This window comes from Schistocerca cancellata, chromosome 11, assembly GCF_023864275.1.
Source record: "Schistocerca cancellata isolate TAMUIC-IGC-003103 chromosome 11, iqSchCanc2.1, whole genome shotgun sequence".
NCBI classification, from domain to species: Eukaryota; Metazoa; Arthropoda; class Insecta; order Orthoptera; family Acrididae; genus Schistocerca; species Schistocerca cancellata.
Genome location: NC_064636.1, coordinates 119475986 through 119499023, shown reverse-complemented (window position 1 = coordinate 119499023; position 23038 = coordinate 119475986). Strand labels below are relative to the sequence as shown.

General features: G+C 39.5%; 1 protein-coding gene across 5 annotated transcripts in view; it reads right to left on the bottom strand.

Moving 5' to 3' along the window:
* Positions 1-23038, bottom strand: part of LOC126108788 (ankyrin-2-like) — a 105826-nt gene that overhangs the window by 68537 nt on the left and 14251 nt on the right. For 4 of the 5 annotated variants that reach the window (XM_049914139.1, XM_049914140.1, XM_049914138.1 and 1 more), the window contains exon 2: positions 41-210. In XM_049914139.1, the coding sequence (XP_049770096.1) occupies positions 41-128 (88 nt within the window). In that variant the 5' untranslated portion in view covers positions 129-210. Of the gene's footprint in view, positions 1-40; positions 211-7258; positions 7382-23038 lie in introns of those variants that run through there. The other variant, XM_049914141.1, reaches the window with a different exon arrangement.

Genomic DNA, 23038 nt, shown 5'->3' with positions numbered 1-23038 from the left:
TACTCAGACTCTTATGAATCGAACAAAGTAAAATTTTTACCTGTAACAGGAACTGGGTGACAGAAGCCAGTAAATATGGCCACCGCCACAAAAATGCGGATGAACCAACTAAAACTTCTGCAGAACATGGTGGAAGGACGAAGGTGTCGAGACAAGTAAGGAACTTTTCTCTCAAAATAAATTCACCAAACTTGCAGTCTGCTGAACAACCTGAAATTTTACGAACAAGTGTAACCACAAAACACATTTTTTTGCCACTACCTGTCTAGTAAATAAAGTAGCGTAAATTAAATTGAATCACACCATTTTACAAGGTGGATGCCACTCCGTTATTCCGAATATACAGTGTGATTCACGAAGAGATTCGAATACTTTAATATGTTGTTCTACAAGTAAAACTAAAGAAAAGAATTCAAGAAAACATAGATCCGCAAATGCTTAGTTACCAAGTTACTGAACTTTAGCAACTTTGGTAATATGAAGCCATCGCAAAACTGAACGATGTTACAGTAAAGCACGATTTACATTTATTTTGTGGTTATTGGTCTGGTGAATATAATAAAACATGCCCCTGATGTATATCTGCAGTAGTTTTCCAGAACATCCAAAGAAGCAAATAAGTACTTTCGTAAAATTTTTAATTTATTACTGGCCCCAATTTTGGTTTTTTTAAATTCCAGATAACTGCCTAAAGTTTTCAACAGAAGTTGCAGAGAAATTAATTTTGGAAAAAATGATGGTAATAACGTTAACTGAATCTGTATGAAGGTGTCAGATTATCTGCTTTTTTAATATCATAGCAAACTTGAATTCATGTTAAACCGGAAAAAACGAAGCTCAGTGTTAAGGTAATTGTACAGTGTACATACAATTTCATAATGCATTCGCAATAAATGTTTAAAAATGTCTCCACTGAATTCAATGCATTTAGCTGCACGTGTATGAACAGATTTCGTTGCTCGTTTCAGTTTCACAGGGTTGTTCTTAATTTCGTCCGTTGCGCTCACAACGCGAGCAAGCAATGCCTCACGTCTATTGACTCTGTCCTCACAAACTATGTCTTCACTCATCCCCATACACAAAAATGCATTGGTGTTAAATCGGTCGATTTGAGTGGCCACAGACGTGTAACACTTCGACCAATCTATTTCTGGGGAAAATGTTCATTTAAATCTGTAGTGACGGGTTGGTGTAATGTGGAGGCGCGCGGTCATGTTGGAAATGCATTTGCAGTCGCGTAGCAAGTGGAAGACCTTCGAGCATGCGGAGCATTTCTCCTTGAAGGAATTGTAAGTACTTCTCGCCAGTTAGACGTCCTGGGAAAATGTTTTATTAGATTCACCATATCAATAACAACAAAATGAATAGAAACAGTGCTTTATTTTAAACTTGTACAGTTTCGCGATGGCTTTATATTAGCCAAGTAGCTAAATTTTAGGCAAAATCTTTTGTTAGCCGTAACTCCGTAACTAAACTTTTGCGTATCTCTGTTTATATGAACTTTTTTCTTTAGTTTTACTAGTAGAATAACATATTAAAATACCTGCATATCCTCGTAAATCAATCTGTATACTGGCTGATCAGCTGAACTGTTTACTTCAAAACCTTTTGAAAGCATTTAAGAGATCGTTATGATGTTTGCACCTGATTAAATGAGAGAGACTGCCGTATGAGCCACGTATAGTCCGTTGTCATACTCATATTCATTCCAGGAGACGGGGATCAACTTCTCTTTTTCAAATGAAACTATAGTACACTACTGGCGTTTAAATTGCTACACCAAGAAGAAATGCAGATGATAAACGGGTATTCATTGGACAAATGTATTATACTAGAACTGACATGTGATTACATTTTCACGCAATTTGGGTGCATAGATCCTGAGAAATCAGTACCCAGAACAACCACCAATGGTCGTAATAACGGCCTTGATACGCCTGGGCATTGAGTCAAACAGAGCTTGAATGGCGTGCACAGGAACAGCCGCCCATGCAGCTTCAACACGATACCACAGTTCATCAAGAGTAGTGATTGGCGTATTGTGACGAGCCAGTTGCTCGGCCACCATTCACCGGAAGTTTTCAATTGGTGAGAGATCAGGAGAATGTGCTGGTCAGTTCAGCAGTCGAACATTTTCTGTATCCAGAAAGACCCGTACAGGACCTGCAACATGCGGTCGTGCATTATCCCGCTGAAATGTAGTGTTTCGCTGGTGTCGAATGAAGGGTAGAGCCACGGGTCGTAACACACCTTAAATGTAACGTCAACTCTTCAAAGTGCCCTCAGTGCGAACAAGAGGTGACCAAGACGTGTAAGCAATGGCACCTCATACCATCACGCCAGGTCATACGCCAGTATGATGATGACGAATACACGCATCCAATGTGCGTTCACCGCGATGTCGCCAAACACGGATGCGACCATCATGATGCTCTAAACAGAACCTGGATTCATCAGAACAAATGACGTTTTGCCATTCTTGCACCCAGGTTCGTCGTTGAGTTTACCATAGCAGGCGGTCCTGTCTGTGATGCAGCGCTAAGGGTAACCGCAGCCATGGTATCCGAGCTAATAGTCCATGCTGCTGCTAACGTCGTCGAACTGTTCGTGCAGATAGTTGTTGTCTTGCAAAAGTAGCCATCTATAGACTCAGGGATCGAGACATGGCTGCACGATACGTTACAGCCGCGCGGATAAGATGCTTGTCATCTCGACTGCTAGTGATACGAGGCCGTTGGGATCCAGCACGGCCTTCCGTATTACAAATTCCATAGTCATTGGATGTCGACCAACGTGAGCAGCAATGTCGCGATATGATAAACCTCAATCACGATAGGTTGCAATCCGGCCTTTATAAAAGAAGTCGGAAACGTGATGGTAAGCATCTCTCCTCCTTACACGAGGCATCACAACAAAGTTTCACCAGGCAACGCCGGTCAACTGCTGTTTGTGTATGAGAAATCGGTTGGAAACTTTCCTCACGTCAGCACGTTGTAGGTGTCGCCACCGGCGCCAACTTTGTGTGAATACTCTGAAAAGCTAATCATTTGCATATCACAGCATCCTCTTCCTGTCGGTTAAATTTCGCCTCTGTAGCACGTCATCTTAGTTGTGTAGCAACTTTAATCGGCAGTAGTGTGCATGCCAATACGTGGTGATCTACTGTGCAGAGGGGGGGGGGGGGGACTATGGGGGATTGGGGGGTTGTTGTGAGGGAGGATGCCAGACGGCGAGGTCGGAGGGGGAAGGAAGTCGGCCGTGCCCTTTCAAAAGAGCCATCCCGGCATTTGCCTGGAGTGATTTAGGGAAATCACGGAAAACCTAAATCAGGATGGCCGGATGCCAGGTTGAAGCGTCGTCCTCCTGAATGCGACTCCAGTGTGCTGAACACTGCGCCACCTCTCTCGGTCGAGGATGTGGGCGTGTCTCGCCTACAGCAGTGGCGTTAGCCGGCTAGACGAGCCTCGGGCGGGTAAGGCCTCTCCAGCGGGTACTTCCGAGTGTGGTGCTTCGGGAAACTGCTCTCTAACAAACGAATTCTGTATGAAAAAGTATAATCCCATTTCAAAAACATCATAACTATTATGCTATTTAAGATATGTGCGTGAACAACATACTGAAGGAAAGAGCAAACTCTCGAGCTTTACGTGGTTCCCGCTTGTTTGCAGGAGTGAGCGCCCACCTCAGTTGTAGTAAAAATGGTGTCTGGACAACCGAAAGCGCTTCGTGTTTTACGTTTTGCGCAGTGCGGTTCAGTAATAACCGTTGAACGTGACTTGCGTACTAGGTATGGTGTGGATCCTCCTACAGCAAAGAGCATTAGACGGTGGCACGAACAATCCGTAGAAACAGGTTCTTTGTGTAAAGGCAAATCGCTGGGCCATCCCCGAGTGTCTGACACAGACATCGAACGCATTCGCCATAGTTTCACAAGAAGTCGTCAGATATCCGTTCGCCGTGCAGCTCGAGAGTTCAACGTGCCCCCGATGTCCATCTGGCGTGTGTTGCTTCGACGTTTACGCACGAAACAATACAAAATTCAGCTAATACAAGCTTTTAGTAAAGATGACAAACATAAACGTTTGGAGTTCTGTAATTTCGCTCTTGGGAAGATGGAGAATGACAGTTTTCTGCCACGCTTAGTGTTTAGTGACGAGCCAAGATTCCATTTCAATGGAACCGCCATAGTGTGAGAATATGGAGTACGGGACAACCACAAAAAGTTGTACAACATGAGAGCGATTCTCCTAAATTGGATGTGTTCTGGGCACTTTCACGGTAAAAGGTGTACGGCCCATTTTTTCCTTTTTTTTTTTTTCCGAGATCACTGTTACAGAAAAGACATATCTCGATATGCTTGAGAACGTTCCCATCCCACAATTGGAGACTGATTCGAACGACTCCATTTACCAACAGGGTGGGGCACCGCCACACTGGCATCTGGAAGTGCGGGAATTTTTAAATTAAAGGATTACTGAACGATGGATCGGTCGCAATGGACCAAATGTTTCAGCCTTACATAACTGGCTCCCAAGGTCACCAGACCTGACTCTATGTGATTATTTCTTGCGAGGGTCTATGAAAAACTCTGTTAACGTGCCTCCATTACCAACAACAGTGAACGAACTGAGAAATCTCATAACAGTAGCTGCGGAAGCTGTAACTCAAGACATGCTCGCTGTAGTATGGGAACAATCTGAATACGGCATTGACATTTGCCGTACTTCTCAAGGTCGGCATATTGAAGAACTATGAGAAGGTATAAAAAAAACTTTGAATTTTCCGTTCATAAAAAAACAACATCAGTTGTATTTGAAAGTTTCAGAAGTATGGGTGTGCCGTATAGGATGATTATTTTTGATGCTGCCTGTATAGTGTCGGCAACTGACGGTTGCTCGAAACGGGACAATCTCCTACACACGATATCATGAAACCATGGATATGAGATAGATATTCGTGAAGAAATGACCTCACCGCAACATGGATCACAATTTTGCGATATTTATTATAACATTTAGGAATGCTTTTGATTACGAATATTGTGATAGGGCTTTAATAATTAATAACTAGCTCGCTCTTCGAGGTGTCGTACCATATAGGGTGTCAAATCAAAGCTAAAGACGTTCATAAGCAAAAAAAAGTCAGATTCATTTATGTAATTTGCTCTGTCTTCTAGCAGCACGATTGTGTAAATGTGACAATACTCTGAATTAGCCACAGTTGAACGAAATAAGATGGTAGTTTAAGTTACTCAGTTGCATAGGTAATCATAATCGATGATGAATATCATAGTTAATGTTGAATACCATTTCATACTAGGTTTACTCATAAATGCAAATCGGCGTTAGTAAAATGTGCACTTCAAGTTTTAAAGAAGAAATGAACAGATGGCAGATGAACACTCCTTTTAAATTAGTCACACATTAATCGTATATATTTAAGTAGCACAATTCTTGAGAGTACTGAACAACGTACCTAAATACGATTTACATTTTTCTTAATATGTTAGGTAATACCACACAGCTCATGTCTTGAGTGGCAACTACATGATTGTGATAACTTTGAGATTATTTTGAATTTAATGATTTGGAATTTAATGTAAAATACGTTTAAGGGACAGCTTTAAATATGAATGTATCTCAGTGTTAAACGTCGGGTCAGTGTCGGGCGATGCCACAGAGAATGTGGAAGGGCGTGGATCACTGCGGGTATTCTCTTTGCGTCTTTCAGTTCATTCGGTATTCAGTGTTTCGTCGTTCGAGTTTCGGCACCTTTCTGTCTCGCAGGGTCGTTCCGGTAATCTCACGAGAGGTAAACCTGTAGAGAGATCTGGTCGGCGAGTTAACGCGAACTGTTTGCGGGTGCAGAGCGCTGGACTTCCCTTAATTTACTGAGCTCTGCCCCACACTTTTACTTCGTGCAGGATTAGGAATACTCTAAATACAGTTTCGATGATTTATTTTGGAGAACTTGTTGGAACTTTAGCTTCGTACTAGTGAGAATCAAGGAAGAAATGATATTACAGGGTGAATATTATTGAAGTAAATGAAATAAAATCGCCATAACGTCTCAACGGTTTGCGTTAGGACGTTAAAACTACGCCGTTAGCCATGGGGTAAGATGGGAATTAATATCCGCATGCGTTTGGTTTGTTTTAGTGACAAACCCCGGTTTAATTTGCATGGGTTCGTCGATAAGCTAAACAAGCGCATTTGCGGGACTGAGAATCCGTACTCCGCGATCGAGAAATCTCTCCATCCTCAATGGGTCACGTAGTAATCGGTGCGATATTTCTTGATGGCACGGTGACTATGGAAGGGTACGTGAAGGTTTTCGAAAATGATGTCGTCCCCATTATCCAAAATCACCCCGACATCAACACGATGTGGTTCAAGCGAGACGGAGCTCGACACCATCGAAGCAGGAGAGTGCCTGATGTCCTGAAGAAGCACCCTGGGGACCGCATCCTGGCTCTGGTGCACCCAGAGGCCCCCGGCCTGAGCCTTGATTGACTGCCATAGTCTACGGATATGAACACATGTGACTCCTCATTGTGCGGCTATGTTAAATATAAGGTGTACAGCAATAGCCCCAAGACCACTGCTTAACTGAAAACAACCATTCAGGAGGTCATCGACAGCATCGAAGTTCCGACGCTTCAGCGGGCCGTGCAGAATTTCGCTATTCGTGGGCACCACATCGTCGCCAATGGTGGCAGACATAACGAACGTCTCATAACCTAAAGTCGAATATCTGTAGTGACATTTACGTGTTAAGTAAAGGGAGTGCACGCCCGACAGTTTGTGACTAATTTGCGATTTTCTCCATACAGTTGAATCATTGTCACAGTGTAAATTTCTTTGCTATAGCTGATGTTATTGGTGGCATGTGAGCAGTGAACCAAGTTTTGCATCGTGTTTAGTAAAGAATCAGAATTTCTGGAAATGTTTGCACATAGTTTTGATAAGTACTGCTTTGCGAAACAGGAAATCTGCAAGCATATGATCTGTACGCTGTACTTCTGCTCTTTATTTATGATTGTTTGTTAATGACTTCGCTTTGAATCCACACTGAAGTGAGATCAACATTCACAGATATTTCAGTAATATCAATAAATATTTATGAATGTTGACCTATAATCGGATTGTGTTGGTCAACTTCATTAGCCCTACGGTTTTGATTGTTCAGTCCATTTCTCAATACGCCGCTAAATAGCCTATAAATTGCTTGAGAAATGGATCATTTCTTATCTGCGTACCGGCGCATTAAAACGCTGGTGTGCGACCAACCTCTGTGACACATAAAGGAGAGCCAGCCCGTAGTGCGGGTCTGATATTCCGGCCTTGCGACGTCCAGACACCACTGCCAGAAGACATGGAGGAGACTCATTTGCAAATATAATTTACAGTTTAGGATTTATGTCTTTTGAACATCGAACCGAAGCTTTGTTGTACGTAAATTCGCGAATTCTTTTGGAAGTAAGAAAATACGAAGTTTTCTGCTCTCAGTACAGAACTTAATAACTGGAAAAATAAATTATTCTATTCTACTTCTTTCCAAATATTGTGGACAAAAGACAATAAGCTTTATGATTCAACAAATTTGAAGGTTAATTCAGTGGAAGTAATGAAGCCATATGTCTCGACACTATGTGACGCAATGGTACCGAAACGGGGGTTGACAGACAGCGGACATACTAAACTTCGTTTCCAAAGTTGTTTCGCTTGGGAAGATCTTACTATGGTGCCTCATTTAATTCATCAAGCGAACGTCCGAACAACAGATATCGAAATAAATATCCATTGGAAAGAAAAACAACTGAAATTATACTGCAGAGGAATAGGCACTGGATCTGACAGAACATCAATCTATTTGCAGTATGCGAAAGAATTTTCTCCTCTTCCAGCAGCAATATACCGTACGTCATTTGAGGAGCGAAGCCTTCTTAGATTTGGAATTCTCTCTTTACACTTTATTATTGTATTAGAAATAAAAAAAGGTAATGGAACGTTATCTACAACTTGTACAGAAATAGGACTGCAATTATAAGGACATGAGACAGTAGCTTTGAAGCATATAACGTACGTAATTGAATGTACACATTGATCGTATTGTGAAGAAACCAAGGGCAAATTGAGAAAGGAAATAAAAAACTAAGGGAGAAGAAATATAAAATTTACGGTTATCTGACGAAACTGTAATTATGTCACAGACTGCAAATGATTTGAAAGATCAGTTGAACATAACGGATACCGTCTTGAAAATAGGGTGTGAAATGTGCGTCAATAAAAGTGTGACAATAGTTCTGAAATGTGGTCGAATTAAATGAAGTGTTGACTAGAGAATTAGGTTAGGAAATGAGTCACTAAAAGCAGTTGCAAAACTTTGTTCTACAGACTGGCCAATAGCTGTTGAATCCCAGTGAAGATGAGATATAAAATGCGGACTGGAGCATTACGAAAGGAATTACTGAAAAGGATGAATCTATTAAGATCTGATGGCAATATAAGTGCCAGTTAGTGGTATCTGTTACGAGTGCAGCCGTGATTTGAAGTGAGACGTGATGGATGAATAGTTCAGACAAGGAGATAATGGTACATTTTGAAATGTGGTGCAACAGGAGGGCGTTAAAGATTAGATAGGTAGAGTGAATAAGAAATAAACATGGAATAGACACAAAATAAAATACAAAACCTTTATCTTGAGTGTAATCGTTCAACTGTACAATATTTTCTGTCACTGAGCATTTGTGTAGAGTCACAGATATAGAACATGCAGTATTTTCGTTGCATGAAAGGATAGACTCTTATTGTATGACCACTTCAAATGGCAGAGGGTCATGTATTTATTTCAGAAAAAGATCAGAGTTCAAACCAAGATATGGCCTTAGTACGGTAAGTGAAGAAAAACTCTCTCATGTATCGGCCATTGAATGGACAGGGCCTAATGACGCCAAGAAATTAACCAACACGTGTGCGTATCGATATCCTAATGAGAGTGTGAACACTTTTCTCATTAAATTAACAGAAGTACTACCTAAAATCTCAGGAAGAAAAGTCTACATATTGTTGTGTAAAGACATAAACATAAACACAGGTACCATAAATGAAATTGGTAGCATCGTCATAAATACCCTTCAGAGTTTTTGAATGTCCCAGTTGGTCAATAGTACAACAATGGTTACTACAACAACGGCATCAGTGATTCACCATGTGGCCAAAAGTATGGACAGAGAAAAGTGTGAAATAGCTGTACAAGATCTTGGATTCTCAGAGCGTTTCTGTCAAATAACACTAAAATCGGGTATGGAAAATTCCCTAAACTGCATACTTCTAAAATATATTTATCAGAAATCAAAATACAAGATTTTCCAAAAGAACCAGCAAACCAAACCTGGGATGAATTGTAATGAGAAACGAATGTAAATGTAAAATCGTCTATATTCTCAACATTATTTAAATAGAATTTCCAAAAGACCTTTTGAAAAGCACCCAAATCACTAAAAAATGTTTCAAAGAAATAAATGGATAACAGCAGTTATTAAGAAGTCCTTCCAAATCCTTCTGTGCCTCAGTTACATTAAAAACAGTCATATTGAGCCAGAGTCATTAAATCTTTATCGAAGGTGCCGAAAGATTTACCAAACGTTGCTAACTGCGGCAAAAAGTCATAAGTACACTTTTGTTGCTACAACAACAGAGCAAGAAGCTAGTAAAACTATACAAAACTAAAATATAAAAGGTCTAAAGGATTAGATGATGTAACAATGTGTGTACTGAAACACTGCATCGAGAGTATACAACCTCCCTTAATAAACATGACAGATGAAATCTTGACATCAGGGAAATTTCCAGAATTTTTAAAACAGGCAAGAGTTGCATCCCTGCTAAAGAGAGGTAAGAAAGTGTAGAAAATTAGTGGCCCATTACGCTGTTATGACCATTCTGGAAAATATAAACATTTATGAAAGACAGATTAATGAGTTACTTGAATAAATACAATATTTTAAGTGAATAATTGTTTGGTTTTCGAAGTAGTAGGAGTATACAATTAGCCATAGTGTAATTCATAACTTGATGCTCTTGACAAAGCCGAGTGAGTGACACACAGTTTTTAGATTATTCGAATGCTTTTGATACTGTAAACGATAACATTCTACTAAATAAGTTAGAAACATCAGTGATAAGAGCAGTAGCTAACGACTGGTTCTGATCATACCTAGCACACAGGGTACAAATTGTACTGATAACACATACCTCAAATAAGTCTAAGGTCTTAGTAAAGCATTTATCAGAGTCAAAACATATTAATACAGCAGTGAAGGAGGGTAGCATGTTGGGAATAATACTCTTCTAGATATACATCTCAGGCTTTTCCACTTGTGACAGTCATGGAGAAATAATATCTTTTCTGATGACAGCAATATTGTAGTCTCTGAGATAACTAGGGAACTCCTTGTAGAGGGAGAAAACAAGGCCCTTAAGGAGTTTTACAATCGGACAATATGCAATAAAGTGACACTGAACATAAAGAGAACGAACGGCATGAATATCAGTTTTAAGAGTGAAAGTGATCCTATTCAGTTAAATGTAGATGGCACCTCTATAGGCAATATAACAAATGGAAAACTTCTAGGGATGAATACTGATTCTCAGTTGAACAGCCAAAGGTACTTGCGAGGTAACGTATTCAGCATGCTATGACCTTAGAGACCCACCGTCATTGTACACTGAAGCACCAAAGGTACTGGTATAGGCATGCGTATTCAAATACAGAGATACTTGAACAGGCAGAATACAGAGCTGTGGTCGTCAACGCCTACATAAGACAAGTGTCTGACGCAGTTGTTACATCGGTTACTAATGCTACAATGGCACTTCGTCAAGATTCAAGTGACTTTGAACGTGGTCTTACAGGCGGCGCACGAGGGATGGGACTAAGCATTTCCGAGGTAGCGATGAAGTGGGGATTTTCCAGTAGCACAATTTCACGAGCCTCCCATGAATACCGGGAGACCAGTAAAACATCAAATCTCTGACATCACTACGGCCGGAATAAGATCATGGACCAATGATGACTGAATAGAATCGTTCATCTTGACAGAAGTGCAACTCTTCCGCAAATTGCTGCAGATTTCAATGCTGGGCCATCAACAAGTGTCAGTGAGCGAACCATTCAACGAAACGTGATTGATATGGGCTTTCGGAGCCTAAGGTCCGCTTGTGTACCCTTGATGACTGCACAACACAGAGCTTTATGTCTCGCCTGGACCTCTCAACACCGAAATTGTATTACCGACGACTGAAAACTTGTAACTTGGTCGGATGAGTCTCGTTTTAAATTGTATCGAGCGGACGGACGAGTACGAGTATGGAGACAAGCTCATGGATCCATGGACGCCGCATTCCAGAAGGGGCTGTTATAGCCCGTGCAGGCTCTGTAATACTGTGGGGCATGTGCAGTTGGAGTGATATGGGACCCCTCATATGTCTACATCCGACACTAACAGGTGACATGTACATAAGAATCCTGTCTGCTCACCTTCACCGATTGATGTCCGTTGTACATTCCTACGGGCTTGGCCAATTCCAGCAGGAAAATTCCAGATATGAACATCATTGAGCATATCTGGGATGCCTTTCAACGTGCTGTTCGGAAGAGATCGCCACCCTCCAGTACTCTGACGGATTTAAGGAAAGCCCTCCAGGATTCGTGGTGTCTATCCTCTCCAGCACTACTTCAGACATTAGTCGAGTCGTGTTGCGGCACTTGTGCGTACTCGCGGGAGCCCTGCACGTTGCCAGGTACGTGTACCAGTTTCTTCGACTCTTCAGTATATTACGGCCAGCATCTTTTAGTTACATACTGTCCATGTGTACGCTCAATTCTTAATTATGATATTGTCTTCTGGAAATCAAGTGTACAAAATACGATCACAGCTTTCAAACTGCAGAAAAGTGGCATAACATCAGTAACCAAGCGTAGTACTCGAGGTGATTGCAAAGATCTGTTCAAAACGCTGGGGCTTTAAGTGCACTGTGTGTGTACATTTACAAACCAGTTGTACACATCAAAGATGACATCGCTTTTACTGCACGAAGAGCTGGAACAGGATAAAGACGGAACTTGCCTTTAGCAAGAAAAAATAAGCAGAATTTTAAGTCAAGGAATAAACCTGAACACTAGGTTTCTGAAGGAGATTACGTAAATTGCTAAAACAAACCTATTTAAGCAGGAAATTGAAATGTACCTGTTAATTCAAACATTCTATACAGTGACGGAATACGTACATAACACAGAGAATGGCCTGGTAAGAAAATGTAATACGAAAAATAATGATAGTATAAAACCTAACATTCGACATAAGTTTTTCACTCTACATTTCCCCTCCCCCCTTTTTTCCTTCCCTTTTTCTGGAGGGATTGCGCCTCCCAAAGCTGTGCACCGTATAACGGTGATACCCCTGTCCTCTACCTGAGCTGAGCACCCCACTCGTTATAGAGGGATGCAGGCTCTGTTTTCCAGCTTAGCAGGTGCGAAGCTGCGATGCACTAAATGCTCCTGAGGTCAGCTGATAGTGTGTGCGTGAGCAGTGCTGTGAAACAATGTGTGTACAGCGTGTTTAGAGTGTGAACTGACTGTGAGTGAGAAGTGAATGGACAGTGTAGCATTAGCGTTTGATCACTGTGAAGAAACCCGTTTGTGAGACAGTACTGCACCGCGCACGCAAGTTCCCTGACAAGGCGCCGGCTACCCGTCAACAGGGCACCGTTTCCCCATCCTGGCCTGGGGACTTGCCGAGTTGAGGAGGCCGCGAGGCTGCCGAAAACGAGGCTGTAGAGGCCCGGGCAGCGTGAGCCGAGCTGAGCCGTGTTTACACCTGGAGGACAGTGTGGTATCACGTGGAGCTGAACCGAAGCTGTGTCCAGTAAAGTACGGTCATAAGGATACGTTTTATGCTGTGTTTACCTGCACATAGAGTGCGTGATAGTGCAGGACAACAGGTGTAGGCAGGCATTAAACTTGGGCTGCACTGGCCAGCCATGTGGTCCAACTAAACTGCAGTGGTGCAGTTCAGACATAGAAAGAGATGAGCTTCCAATGTTGTCTAATCTTTAAAGAGAATGAAATAACATTCGGCAAAACCCCAGCACTACCGCATGCTTCTTAGCTGCCCAGACGGAAACCATAAAATGCTCTCGTTCTCTCCTGACATTGTGTAAGTAGGCTGTTTAGGTTTTTATGTTGGTAACACCACGTAGTTCTCCGTATGAATATCGCTAACTGTGCTGTGTGCAGTCTGTGGCTGGTTGGACTCATTGCTGCAATATTCGCTAGCGTAGCGCTGGGCAGTTAGACTTGGACTGCGCGTAGCGTTCGGCATTTGAAGGTGAGCCGCCAGCAGTGGTGGATGTGGGGAGAGAGAGATACCAGAGTTTTGAGAGGTTACTACGAACTGACGATCTGAACGTGCATCCGTAAGAAAAAGGAAATTTGTAAGACAGGATGTCATAAACTGTTTTGAACACTATTCAGGTAAATACATTCTATGTTCTCTATCAGAATCCTTCATTTTCTTTCTATGCCTATCAGTAGTTAATGCCTTCAGTAGATAGAGTCTATTATTTAGCTGACAGTATTGGCACTCGCTGTATTGCAGTAGTTCGAGTACCAAAAATTTTTGTGAGATAAGTGATTCATGAAAGGTATAAGTTATTGTTAGTCATGGCTATTATTCTGTAGGGATTATTGAATGACAGATTGCGTTGCGCTGAAATATTATCTGTCACTTTGGTGATGATCAGAATAAATAAAGAGAAAACTGTCTGAGTACCTTGAATTTTACTCAGCTGTTTGAAAATCAAATAACGTAAGATTTTTTCCAGCGCTGTCATTCTTTACATGCAAAAGGCCAGTTTCATGGGTAGAACTTTAACCGAGGATACCTCATTGGAATCTTCTGATTTTTTCTTCTAGTTCGTGTAATTAGTGTAGTTATTGTTTATTGCTAGCGTGCAACTGTAGAGAGAATCTCCTTTTTAGTTCTAGTTTTTAATTGTTGTACATTAAAACAGTTGCGACATCGATGTAGATTTGCACCAAGTATTTAGCAGCCCCGCTTGCAACTAATTGGATATTATTTTCAGTGCTATTTTAATGTGTTTTCTTATCTTGCTCTTCAAATTGGGTTTCTCTGGGTATTGTGTGAAATATTTTGCCAGTTATGGCGTGTGGAGAACGTAACACAAGGCTGCAAAGTAAACTGAGAAATGAAAGTGAAGATGTGTGTTCGCGCCACCTTGTAATGAATTAACGAATATTCAGAATAGTGATTTGGTAATTGTGCATAGGGAAATGGACCAGGCAATAAATAATGGTGTAGACAGTGAAACTGTTAGTGAACAGGATAGTATTGTCGATCGATCGGTCGTCAACAGCACCCCCCAGGATTCCGAAATGACAGGACACAATCTTGTAAATACCGTCGATTCAGGATTTGCGTCCTCACCATTTTCTCAATTAAGTCAACACAGATTTTCTGCTTTTCAAGATGCGAATGTTTCCGGTGCAAATGCACTGCCGAAAAGCACATAGGAGCAGGTTCCAGACACAAATACATTATTATCGCAATTAATGCAACAAGTGAAACAAAATCAAAAACACAGGGAACAAAATGAAAAACAATCACAGCAACAAATGGAACAAAATCAGAGACAAACATAGCAACAACTTCAAAAGTTAGACAGAACGGTTGAACAAACACACGAAGATTTAACTGCTGAGTTACTTAGCATCGTAACTAAATGTCAAAAAGTCTGTAATGACGTAAAAACACAAATTTATTAGCATTTTCAGACTATTTATTTGCGGCATGAAAATGCATTACAGAATCACGATGCAGCTGTAAAACAACTGCAAACTAATGTTCATGAAAATCACGACACCTTGTCGGCTAAAACAGACGCAGTTGCATCTACCGCTTCGGTAATGCAACTTGCAAAAACCCAGAAAAACTTAAAGTACGCAGTAGATACTCTAAAACTAAGTTCAGAAAAACACATGGAAGAAATCAGTTCATTATCGGAGAAAGTAGACGAACTTTCGGATCAGTTTACTAACTTCTCCACAAAGGTAGATGATTATCTGAATGACGCAAGACCGGTAGCCCTCACTGACACAGAAGAGTATGAACATATTATGAAATTCAAACAAAGTCAGAATCAAATCAATACACAGTACAAAAGAGAAATCCGTGAAGTACAAGATCAGTTGACACAGTTAATACAAGAATTACATGTTTCACAGGAGAATCGCGCTCCAACACGCGAGGAGGGACTTAGGAATACGGAAAAAGCCACAAAATAATAGCACAGGTCATATCGGAAATTATGAAAGTAATTAGCAAGGTGCACCAAAATTTGAGATGGAACCGCCGACACTACGTAACAATGACCGATATGGGACTCGCCGTCATAATGATTTTGACTATAAGCTGTTCATTACTACACGTAAATTCAAAACATGTAAGAATTCCGGCAATGACATTCATCTAGCGTGGCGTCATCAATTCTCTCATTGTTTTCCTCCCAACTGGTCATTAGAGCACAGATTGGAATTTATGTGTGGCTATTTGGAAAATGAACCTGCTGTAAGAATGCGTTTGGTCATTCGTCATTGTCACACTGAAGGAGAATTTTGTCATGCCTTTCTGTCAGCATATAGTTCTCAAGCTACTCAAGACCAGGTAGAACATATCACCATAATGATGAAACACATTGAACAATCTGAATTCTCCAGTCTTGTCAAATATTTTGAAGACAAGCCCATACAGCCCCTCAGAACTCATCCGCATTTGCTTAATCAAATCGCCTGAACATTTAAGACATTATTTTGGCAGGACGTTGCAAAGACGATATCGAGGCTTTTTAATGACTCTTACAAGAATTGGAAATTGACACTGACAAGCGTGGGACGCAGTACCAGGAAAACAACAATTACTGGTCACATCCGTCACAATTCCGTGACGACGGCAATATTAACTGGACAGGACAAGGCTATTCTTACACTGCAGATCGTGTCCAAAACAGACACCATCCGTATGACAACCGTTGGCAGAATAATAATAATTACAGGGAAAGATCACCTATCTGTGGTAATGACTATGACAGACACATAGAAACAGACAATATGGGAACAAAAATAATTCTTATCAAGGGAGACAGAATAACTTCAGACACAACAGCCCACCTCACCGTTACAAATGAGGGAGAAATTCTCCACCACGTGACAGACAATAAAGAAATTAAAGAAATTACCTGCATGATGACAGACGATATGGTCTGAACAACAGACCATAATTTAACCAGAATTGGCGTGATTCAAACAGGGCACGGCTCTCTCGAAAAGCTGAAATTGTTGAGGTTAGATCTCCAGATTCCAATAGCGACCCACGGCAACAAAGAGACGGTAGACAATGACTCACACCGCTGGCAGCCACAAAACGTACTTATGGAGCTTACCATGTAGCTGCCTTGGGTATTAATTACGTAAAAATGGAGGACTTTAGGGACTTCTTACTCCAGGAAAACGACGTAAAACATAACAACATTGCATATCCCGTAATTCACATTGTAGTAAATGACGTAAAATTTATAGCAGTGCTTGACTCTGGCAGTCCCATTTCAGTAATTAGTGAAACAGCTTTTAGCAAATGCAACAAATCGAACGATTGCCCCACACTTCCTTTATGTAATATTAAATTACAAGGTGCAATTTTTGGAAAAGGTTTAGATGAACGCCAACAAACCAACTTGGAATTCTTTTGTCAAAGCCACAGATTCACTATGCACTTTCTTATCATTCCGTTATTGGCGACAGAAATTATATTCTGAGTAGACTTTTTGAATAAATACGAAGCAATCGTAAACCTTCACGATGCTGAAATAAGTTTAAAGAAAGAAGGTAAGTCAATAGCTTTGAAATTTGAAGATTGGCTCTCAAACCATGATGAGGATATTAAGCAGCTTTACCTCTTGTTAGACAACAGTTCGACACTTCCGACGGAACTTGACACTAACAATCACTCTGCAAGTGTTGACAGGGATGATATCGACGACGTATTGGATACTAATGACTTCATTCAGAAAAAATTCAAACAATTGATAAATGTAGTGACACTGATAGGCAGAACCATCTTGACATTTCACAAGCACATTCCACAGTTTTTACTCACAAAACACGAACCATCAAAGGATTTCAATACCAATTTCGTGTTCGTGAGCATTCTAAATTTTGTGTTAGACCATACGTAATTCCAGCACATTATAGGGACCGTGTTAGAACAGAAATACAATCTATGCTTGACGAGGGCATTATTGAGTCTGCAGTAAGCTCATACAACAATCCACTACATTTTGTTGAGGAGAAAAATGGATCTATCAGGCTTGTCTCAGATTCGAGACAAATCAATACTATCATCATTCCTGAAGCAGACAGGCCACATACGTTGGAAGAAATTCTTCAAAATTTTAATGGTGTAAAAGTGTTGTCCTCTATTCATCTCAGATCCAGCTTTTATCACATCGAACTTCATCCAGAATGTAGAAAATACACAGATTTACTTTGTTTCGGCGTTTGTTATCAATGTCGGATTATTCCTTTTGGTTTGAACATTTCTGCGGCAGCATTTATTCGTGGGATAAATTCTATATTACCTGAGTTCTAAAACGTCACATCACCTTATATGTGGACGATATTGTAACAGCAGAAGCTTCATGGAAACAACATAATAGCATCCTCAACAGAGTAACACATATTTTTTCAGAATCCGTAATTACAGTTAACTTGGAAAAGTCTGAATTCAGTAGGACAAAGGTGAAGTTTTTGGGACGCATTATTTTTCTGAAGGCATTCAGCTGGATCCTAAAGGGTTAGAAGCAATCAGAGCCATTCCATTTCCATCCATAAAAAAACAAGTCCGTAGTTTTCTAAGTCTCTTCAACTTCTACCGTCGTTTTGTGAATATGCAAATTCTAGTAACACCAAAACTTTGTTCTGTCACCGGAAAAAATACTATTTGGAATTGGAACGAACAGGCACAGTTGGAATTCAATTCTTTGTAAGAAGCGCTACCTAATGCGCTCATGCAAACCTGTTACAAGATTTCGGCCTTAGCACAGATTCTTCTAAAGTCAGTCTTGGTGCCCATTTGTTTCAAAAAGCCATAGAAAATGACACCACTGTTCAGAAAACCATTGCTTTTGCTAGTCACCTTCTAACAAAATCGGAATTAGGAGCTTTAGCTTTCGTTTGGGCATTCAAGAAAATCTGTTTCTTTCTTTCCGGTAAACACGTAAAAATATACAGTGATCATCATGCATTACAATTTCTTATGTCTTCAAAATTAAATCTTGACAGGTTAAAACATTGGGCATTGTTTCTGCAAGAATTACACTTCACAATAGTCTACATTCCCGGCAAGGAGGACATTTTTGCGGACGCTCTATCATATGCACCGGCTGCGTTTGAGAAAAGTAACACAGAAGCCAACCTGGAGAAAAATTTCAGTATTCTTTACATTCAAAATGTCCCCTTTGAAAACTTAATCATCGCATCTTTAAAGGAAATAGCTCATGATCAAGATAAAGATTCGATTTGGAAAGACATCAAAAGTAAATGGCATGAAAATACACACACACAGATTCAGTATTATTATCTGGTAAGAAACAACATACTCTTCAAACGTTGCACTGTTGATGACTAGATATGCGTACTTTGCATTCCTGACGATTTTGTCAATCAGGTCATTTGGTTCATTCATTTCAGGTACGCACATTTTTGTCCACGATAATGTTATCAAATTCTTCGGAGGACTTGTTATGTTAATAATATGGAAACAAGAATTCGAAGAGTCTTTTCTATTTGTAAACTTTGTCAAAAGGCGAAACCATCTACTATCTCCCATCGTGCTCCATTGTTTCCTATTATTCCTTCCAAATTAAAAGAATTTGCTGCTGTTGATCTCCTGGGACCCCTTGTCAGAACATCGAATGGATTTTCGTACGTTCTATTCGCTGTTGAACTTACTACAAAATTTGTTTCTTTCACTCCGTTAAGTAAAGCCACTGGACGGTCTGTATCCAATGCCTTTGATTAAAATTTATCACGTGAAGTTGGACACGTTGCTAAAGTTATAGCAGATAACTGGCGGCAATACATATCTGCGGTTTAATAACGCATGCTTCGGAATCGTAAAATCAAATCTATTTTCATCCCATTGTACTCACCACATTGTAACCCTTCTGAACGGATTATGAAAGAAATCAATAAGCTTTGCAGACTTTATTGCCACAGAAAGCATCAATATTGGGACAGATATTTACACTTATTTCAAAACGTGCTGAATAAAATGCCTCATGACTCCTCCGCTTTACCACCTGTTCTTGTACTGAAGAATGAAGAACCACCAAACAGTATCAGACAGGTTGTACCTTTTCTGAATACACGTAGACTTCAACACAAAAACATAATTGATTTGGCTATTAAAAATATAAATTATGCTGCAGACAAAAGGAGAAAACTACACGGTAAAGCAAATGCAAAGAAACTCTATATTGGCCAGAAAGTTCTCATTAAAGCTCATTCATTGTCACATAAGAAGAAACACTTGAGCCACAAATTCTTTCTGATTTACAATGGACCTTACAGGATCCGACATATACCACATGATAATTGCATTGAAGTTGAAACTCTGCGTACTAGGAAACGTAAAGGACTACATCACATTTGACAAGTAAAACCGTTTATTGAGAGATAATTTGCTTTCTGAATTAGTCATTGCTGTAAGATTTCTACTTCATGTTACTAGTACACTCTGTCACACTTAGAAAGTATTAACATGTAACAATGTTTTGAAGTCGGTTACCCAGCCAAGAACCTAGGGAACTTATTTAGACAGTAATTACAAATGCATTTCTGTAGTAAACACACGACACAATGTTATTTTGTGTACGTTCTTGCTTGTTCGTTGCACAATTATGTAACGACTATAAGGCTGAAATAATTAGAACATATACTGCTAATAACATTTTAATGCAACATTTTGGTTTACTTGAATAGACATTCGGGATTTAAAGTACTTTCTGAGAGAAAACAGATGGCACAGTTGTTAGTTTATTTGACAGCTACACAAATACATGATGTCGCTATTAATGAGTAATACAATTTACATTATTGCTTCTGCGCCATATCTGTTTTATATCAGCACAGTTTTTCGACATTCTTCTGGAAAGTAAAATATATTTTAGTAGTAACTTTTGTGGTATACCTACAAGGAGACAGCCTTTTCTGTAGCACAACAATCCGTTACAGTACAATACTCTCTTGGTCATGGTAATGTACGTAATAACTACGACATTATACGCATAGCATTTCACGTTTGTTTATAACGAGGTAAGTACATTGACTTTTGCAGAAATTTTTTTATGGACGACGATAACTAAGACACTTGGGACATTTTTTACCGTTAATTAATGGCAGAAATTATCTTACGGCAAGACGCACAGCTGAGAGCTATAGGACATGCATTTGAGTGATTAATTTTTGTACTTAAATCATTTTTTAAAGATACTCGAATTACAAAGATACAAAGAAGATTTTTGGTGACAAATTTCATTCCTTTCCTGTAATCTGTAACACCTGGAGTTATAATTACACTAACCCTCATGGGGTACAAGTTTACTTTGTGTACTAAGCGTGTGGCAAGCGCTGGGAGCCCTAGCTAATATGGCATTTGCTTATTCGGTTTTACACATCAGTACCACATTTCTCTAACACAGAATTACACAGCTATCTGATCATTTAACTGAGAGAAACATTCTTTTGACTACATGAGCGACTCATGTTTATGTAATTACACAGTTAGATAACTTCACACTCATGAAATTGGATTTTGCCTACATTTTTGTGACCTGTTCGTATTTACTTTAGAAACCACTGTGATACTATGACAGAATTTTTTAGAGATTTTGAAATTATTGAAGAAAGCTACGACGTTTTTGAGACTGAGGTGTTATGATGTTATTATTTCTACAACAATGTGAATTGTGATGTTGAGGGGTGGTTGTGGTCGTTATGAAGGGTGCATGACTGTGACTACCACCATGTTGGCTAAAATTTTTGGACACTGTTATATTTATGGCATTTTGTTTCTACACGTTTGTAACATAAATTTTGAACCTGTGAAAATTTTTTTATGAGACTGCCACTGTAGTGAAAACCAATGTTGCAAGTGTTTCAGTAAATAAAGTTAGTGACCTTGACGTAATGCACTGTGCGACAGTCACCCGGAAAAGAAAAACCATTAGTCTGTGCATTTCTGAGGCACAGGTGTAGGAAAAATAGGCCACTAACCTCGGTAGTGACATTTCTTCGTAGAAACCATCGCAGATGCGACACTCTCATACTCAAAAACATATGTTTACAGTATGGAGCTCATACTTTCTGATGTTTAGTAAAATGCCTAATGTAATGATGAGAAATATTTTACATCTATATGCCTGATTATGACTACTGTCTTTCTAGTTGGGCGGTTTTTTACTGCCTTATGAAATGCCATATGGCTAGGGAATGAAATCTGTATGCTTTTCCTTGTATATATTTGCTCATTTCGTTTAATAACTGATTTCCATCTGCGCTGCAGCATTGGTTAAAATAGAATTTAATAGATGTACTAATGTAAGTACCTTTTGTCTACAGATCTATCAAATAATAGTTTTATAATCTACATTTTTTTAAAGGAGCACTAGGAAACGAAAGAAGCATAAGAAGGAGAAGTGATTGATAACAGGAACTGAATACACAATTTCTTTTTCAAAGACTTGGTAATTTTTTTTGTAGTATAGGTTTTTGTGGTACATCACTTTAGTGTCATGATGTGAGACAGGTATTAACAAGTAAATAGACATTCCGTTACCTGCATTGCTATCTTTACTGTAACATTTTTTCTGCTTGAGCTTTGTCATGTTTAGGTATAGTTTATTGCTTTTGCTGCTGCTGTTTGTCAGGCATTGGCCTACTTAATTTTACTTTGTACTACTCTTATAAGCCAGTTTTACCATTGATTTATTTTTCTTGTTTGCTGCAAATTGCCTTATATTAGTTGTAATTTGGCATTTGCTTTGCTAATTTAGATATACTGCTGCTTTCTTTGCCAATTTCCATTTTTTGTCATTTCTGTTTGTATTAGTGTTCGTGCTGCTGCCTTGCCTCATCCCTTAGTTTATGTATATGAGCTCAGTAGACTTAAGTTAACTTAGGAGGGGGGATACTATATAAGGAAATGAGTATGAAGAATAGGGGAAGAATGCATTGAGAAGCTATAAGAGAAAGGTTTGGCAAAAAAAATGTTGTGCACAATGAAGAATAATTATTTTGAAAGAGGATATAAACAAAAAATGTAGAGTTTAGGGACAACAGGTTTAGGCAGGATTTTCTTGGAAACAAATGATGAGGTAAGATAATGAAAAATAAATTATGAGTTAAGGTAATGGTATATACAGAAAGCATGCTTAGATAGGACCTTTTTGCGAAAAATTATTTTGAAATGAGAGGAACGATCTACTGAATGAAGTTTTGGGTAGGACTGTAGTACCCAATGTTATACTGAAAACAAACCCTGTCCTTTCCTTTCGTGTTATTCCGATATGTGTTTATGTGTACCCTTGTGTGTCTATGTTCTTCCTATCTTTATGTGTTTATTTGATATGAGTAATGTTCTAGAATTTTCTGATACTAAGCGGCATTTACTATGATGAGGAGAACTGTTATCCTTAAATACTTTGGAATAATGTTTAGATATTATTTATTCTGTTATGTTTTCTTTTAATGATCATATGTCAGATTATATTTGAATAATCTCATTTCTCACTTATTTACTTATGTCACAATTCCCATAACACTCATGTATATGCTTATTCCTATTCTTTTGTAAAGCCTGTATTACTGTAAATGTTGTCTGCACTATTATGTTCTTTAATGA